Consider the following 6,164-nt stretch of genomic DNA (forward strand, 5'->3'; position numbering starts at 1 on the left):
AGAATTTTTGAAAAAGATTTAAAATATTCATTGGAAAATCCATCTGGGCCCGGTGTTTTTTGACTTTTTGATTTATTAATAATATCGATTATTTCTTTTTCTGTGAAGGGACTATTAATAGATATTAAGTCAGATGGAGTTATTTTGGGGAGGTTAATACTAGATAGGAATGCATTAATGGAGTCTGGGTCGATACTGGGTGTGCATGGGTCATCTTTCAAATTGTATAATTGACGAAAAAAGTCTGCGAAAGAGCTAGCAATGTCTTTGGGATGAATCATAACTTCACCTGACGAGGAAATAATTTTGTTAATTCTTCTGTTGATATGTTCTTTTTTAATCTTTACCATCATATATTTGGTAGGCTTGTTTAATGATGTATACCCTTTGAATTTTGAGGCCTTTATAACATAGTGATATTCTTGGAAAATCTCGGATTTCAATTTTCGCCTCAACTCCAAGATTTCCGCCTGTATATTTGAAGATGGTATTTGCAGATTGTTTTGCTGTAATTCTTTTGTATTGATTTGGATCTGTAGATTAGCAATTTTTTCCCTGTTTTTCTTTTTATATCTTGCAGCTAATTGTATGAGACTTCCCCTGAGGACTGCCTTGTGGGCGTTCCACAGTGTAAATGCATTTATATCTTCAGACACATTCTCTTTGAAGTAATTATTTAGTATTGTCTCTATTTCCTGCTTATAATCTGGGATTTTAAACAATGTAGGATTACATTTCCATAGGTAGTTATTTCCGAGTGGGGGTCCTAGAAGAAAATCTGCTAACACTGGGGCATGATCTGAAATAGTTTTTTTTAAAATTTGAAAACTCTTAAATTTGGAGAGGGTAAAAACATTTGTCAAAATTAAATCTATACGGGAAGATGTTTTATGCACATCAGAATAGTGAGAATACTCACGGGAAGAAGTATTAAGACATCTGAATATGTCGTAGAGTTCATTTTGGATCAACCACTTTTTTAAAACTGGCGCCTTGTAACGGACTAGAGAGGATGAATCCATAATGCTATCAGGCACAATGTTAAAGTCTCCTATCCATATGATATCTCCTAATTTAATTTTATTCACTTTTTTATGTAGATTATTTAAAAACGAAATGTGATTTGTGTTTGGAGCATATATATTCACCACTGTACAAGGTTTGTTGTTTAAATAACAAGTAAGGATATGGATCCTGCCCAAATGGTCTGTTACTTCATCAACAAGTTGGAATGGAACATCGCTACTTATTAAAGTGACGACACCCCTTTTTTTAGACGAGTGTAGCGATTTAAAGATATGTGGAAATTTTTTGTGCTGAAAAGTTGGATGATTGTCTTTTGCTAATTTCACCTCCTGCAGACATACAATATTGGCACGAGAACGAATAATCTCCTTCCAAATGGTAAATCTTTTATTAGGGCTGTTGATGCCTCTAACATTATAAGAAAGGATTTTCATTATTAATTATGAATGAAACAAAACTGAGCGATAAAGATAAATACAACAAAACTGGTGGTTGGCCTATCTAAAACTAGCCAAAATACACAAGAACTAAGATAGGGGTTCTCCTGGAGGACTCCAAATTTATTGAGTCTCACCTAAGTGTGGGGTATACAAGACTTGTGGCTGAGGCCCACAAAGACACCTCAGAGTTAGAGGTCTAATGAAAGAATGAAATTATGAAAATAATAATACCCATATTTTCTAATGTTTATCTTTAAAGGCAGGTTCTTCCATGAGGAATTTAATAAATCTCAAGCCTTCTTAAGGGGTATCGATCGGATAATTTTTGCTGTTGTACCACACTAAGAGTTTTGTTGGGAAGCCCCATCTATAGGGCACTTTGAAGTCTCTAAGTTTAGCTGTTATGTCTTTAAAGGATCTACGCGCATCCATCGTCGCTTTGGAGAAGTCTGAGAACAATTTTATGTTCCTATACGGGTCAGGGAAGGAACCTTTTTCCTTGATGCCTTTCAAAATCTTTTCTTTTGTATCGAAGAAATGTACTCTAAGGATAGTATCCCTGGGCTTGTCTTGGGGTATCCCCTTAGGACGTGGCAGGCGATGGATACGGTCAATGTTCAGTTGTAAGTCAGAGAGATTGGGGACCAGTTGTTTGAATAGATTTTTAGTGTAGTTTGAGAGATCACCTTGCGGGACGGATTCAGGAATGCCTCTTATCTTTAAGTTATTTCTTCGACTACGATCTTCGAGGTCTGTTAACTTATTTTTGAGGGTAAGGATCTCAGCTTGAAGATTAGAATTCTGTTTGGAAAGGTAAATGGTGTCTTTTTCAACAAGAGTTAATCTTTTTTCATTCTTCTCGAATCTTTGAATGAAATTGTTGCAAGTTTCCTGCAGGGTTTTGCTCTGTAATTCAAATCCTATCCTCATAGATTCATTAAATGACCTAAAAAGGCTAGCCAAAAAACCTTCAGTGGCAGGCTTGTTAGAACTAAGAAATTCATCCAGGTTAATTAAAGGAGGTGGGATCTCTGCTATTGGTGGCACCTCTATGTGATCTGTTTTAACTCTTTGTCTGTCTGGGCTATTGTTCGGTGAATAGTCATCAGACTGATTGTCCAAATCTTCAGTGGAAGGGTCATTTTTACTCCCATGGTCACTAGGACCTTTTCTTTTAAATGATCTGGAAGTATTCATTTCATTAGGTGAGATGGTATTTAGAATTGGAAGTTTGGACACTCCATTGGGGTCTCCTTTACGGGATGACATGCTTATTGGCAATTTGGATGTTGAATTTTTTCGTATAGTCCCTTCCTTTGTAGCTTTACTGTATGTTAGGAATGAGGATTGTTTAATAAATGTAGAACTTGGTTCCATTGACTTAACAGGGGACCTTGACCTAGTAGGATTAGGTGCGTTAAAGAAATCTTCATAAGATTTAGAGTGAGCCCTTTGTAGAGATTGTCTACTTGTTTGGGATTTATTTTTTGTTTTCCCTGTTCCTGTCTGCATTTTGGTCGGTCTCATTTATTGACACTTGGATAGATATAATAGTATGATACAATTAATTATAGTATATAGCCCTTGGAAATCAATATACAGGTAATTGCATGTAAATATTGCTATAGGATACAATATATTGATAAAAGAATAGCTGTCAGTCAAACAAATAAAGTTGGTAACCTGAAACACAAGATACTACACACAAAGGTTCAGCATGCGAAGCTTACAAGTTAAAGTAGGCAGATAATTACCTCATAGGCCTCTCAAGTTTTGTAAAGAGTAAATAGGGTAATGTACCTTTTAGATCTAGAATCTTTGATGTGGCAGCGTAATGAGATTTATGTCCAGCCAAGAAAGAGGTTAAAGATTAAATAAACAGCCTGTGTAACGTACAATGGGAGGAAGATTCTTGATTCCTTGATCAGGATGAAGAAAAGAATACAATGATTCCTATTCCTCAAATTTGCCCAAACAAACTGAGAGTAAGGGTACCGTCACACTATACCATTTCGATCGCTACGACGGTACGATTCGTGACGTTCCAGCGATATCGTTACGATATCGCTGTGTCTGACACGCAGCAGCGTTCAGGGATCCTGCTGAGAATCGTACGTCGTAGCAGATCGTATGGAACTTTCTTTCATCGCTGGATCTCCTGCTGTCATCGCTAGATCGGTGTGTGTGACACCGATCTAGCGATGCGATCCAGCGATGCGTTCGCTTGTAACCAGGGTAAACATCGAGTAACTAAGCGCAGGACCGCGCTTAGTAACCCGATGTTTACCCTGGTTACAAGCGTAAAACTAAAAAAAAACAAACAGCACATACTTACATTCCGGTGTCCGTCAGGTCCCTTGCCGTCTGCTTCCCGCACTGTGACTGCCGGCCGTAAAGTGAAAGCAGAGCACAGCGGCTGTGCTTTCACTTTCACTTTACGGCCGGCAGTCAGTGAGTGCGGGAAGCAGACGGCAAGGGACCTGACGGACACCAGAATGTAAGTATGTGCTGTTTTTTTTTTTTTAGTTTTACGCTTGTAACCAGGGTAAACATCGGGTTACTAAGCGCGGTGCTGCGCTTAGTTACCCGATGTTTACCCTGGTTACCCAGGGACCTCGGCATCGTTGGTCGCTGGAGAGCTGTCTGTGTGACAGCTCCCCAGCGACCACACTACGATTTACCTACGATCACGGCCAGGTCATATCGCTGGTCGTGATCGTAGGTAAATCGTATAGTGTGACGGTACCCTAACAGAGCTGAGCCTATGGATGACAGTAGGATTAGAAGATAAGGGGAGTAAAGTCTCTGACCAGATTGTTATATATTAAAAGAACAAGGCTCTGAGCTGCAGTTAATTAATATTATGTATCATAGGACACTTATAAGTCCCCTAATTAAATATATATGGGGCTTAGATGTCACTAACCAAAATGAAATAGGAACTATAAGGTATAAACTTATAAGGCACTATTTATCAGATGGTCTATATACAACACCTAAATCCTCTCCCTTTGCATTCTAGGTACAAGTAACCTTTAAAGTTCTCTGAAAGCCGTCAATTCCTTATGGGACTGAATCCCAAGACACCACCCAGGCAACCACAGTCGCCTTTATTGTTTCAAAATGTCTTCACCTTGAGATTCTTATCTGGTTGATAGGTAAACAGGATCCTACAATGTTGGGTGCTTTTTAAAAAAAAACAAAAAAAAAACTATCCTCCTCCTTTCTGGTGTTCCAAAATTGCAGTCTCCTTCGGTGTTCTGTCTTCAGACAATTCAGCCCCTTTGATCTTAGATAAGCAATGTATCTGTATTGATGGTCGGCGTGGAAGCAGGTACCTGAAGCGCTCCTGGATCTATAATCTTGCTGAAGCAGGAGCTTGCCGCAGTAAGTCAAATGGAGCTGCCGGAACTACTTTCTACCTCAGGTGAGAATGCTGTTAAGCTGTGCAGTATTCCAGCCGGGTTTTACTGGTAAATCTCGGTTGTGCCACCTCTAATCTTTCAGATATATGTGTCAAAATGACAGGATGATAAATCTAAGTTGTCCACTGAGTGAAAACTAGGTGCACTGGTCATCAATTTAATTATATCCTACAGTCAAAAAATATATGAAGTGGGTATCCCTCCGCCTTTACACCATAGGGAAGAATGCTGTTTCAGTGCACAAGAGACCCAAATAAAAAGAAATTTCTGCAATATGGGCACCCAAATGACCAGGGATAACTGTCCAATTGGCTCTTAGGTGGAAAATGCAAGCACTGACCTTAAAGTTGAATTCTGGTGTGAGAAAAAAAAAAAAAATAGGTAAAGGTATCCCTCCGCTTTTCAAATGTTGTCTCCGGTTTTATCTCCTACATTCTATGAAGTAAAAATTCTTGATTGAAAGCATTTTTTGACAGTAAAATGTTCCAATTCTGTTGTAGAGGGATAATAACTCAATAAAAATTATAAATAAATGCCTCTTGTGGATTTTTTTCGTCGCTTTTTGGGTTCTTTAGTGGGAGCTCAGAGCTCTTACCTCCTACATCACCAGAGCTCAGGCCACGCCCCCATTCATCTTTTATTTCTAACTATTCCTACTTGGATAAAAATTCTAGAGCTAGGACTCAATTTCCATAGTTGTGTATACTGTATGTATTGTATGGATGTATATACAGAATGCAATTTTTCTTCGTAAACTTACCTGAGGATATTTGTAGAGGCCAAGAATCCTAGCCATTGGTATGGAGGCCTTCGATGGCATGTCCCCAACTACAGCAGAGGGCATTCTTTTCTTGTGGCAGTCAAAGTTTAGCACTGTTTCCTGTTTTCCTGACAAGATCCATGTTGTTCCCATCAAAGACCTTACTTGATTATAGCACGAATCATACAACTTGAAACCTAATGTGATGTTTGGAAGAATATCAGATGACTGGTTGATTTCTTGAATAGCAAAAACCATAGCTAGGAGGTAGCGGTAATATCGTATGTGAAATCTGTTAAAAAAAACAGTGTCTTTAATGTTTTATTATACAGAATGAAAAAAACTTCATAAGTACATTTACAAAAGATAAATATAATCTGCATCGATCAGATCATGAGGCCTTATGGTGGCATATGATGCCCCTGTATAACTTTGTATTACAAAGGTAGCAGAAGGTCCAACAACCATCATATGTTTATTAGTTTGAATATTCTACTACTTCACTCATTATTT

The 6,164-nt window shown here is 38.3% G+C and overlaps 1 protein-coding gene across 1 annotated transcript in view; it reads right to left on the reverse strand.

Annotated features, from left to right (window-relative positions):
- LOC138681359 (extracellular calcium-sensing receptor-like) overlaps positions 1-5,921 on the reverse strand; it is a 53,155-nt gene extending 47,234 nt beyond the window's left edge. The window contains exon 1 of the mRNA XM_069768842.1: positions 5,652-5,921. Coding sequence (XP_069624943.1) covers positions 5,652-5,909 — 258 coding nt within the window. The 5' untranslated portion in view covers positions 5,910-5,921. The remainder of the gene's footprint in view (positions 1-5,651) is intronic.
- Positions 5,922-6,164: the final 243 nt, after the last annotated feature.

The sequence above is a fragment of the Ranitomeya imitator genome, chromosome 1, assembly GCF_032444005.1.
Source record: "Ranitomeya imitator isolate aRanImi1 chromosome 1, aRanImi1.pri, whole genome shotgun sequence".
Taxonomy (NCBI): domain Eukaryota; kingdom Metazoa; phylum Chordata; class Amphibia; order Anura; family Dendrobatidae; genus Ranitomeya; species Ranitomeya imitator.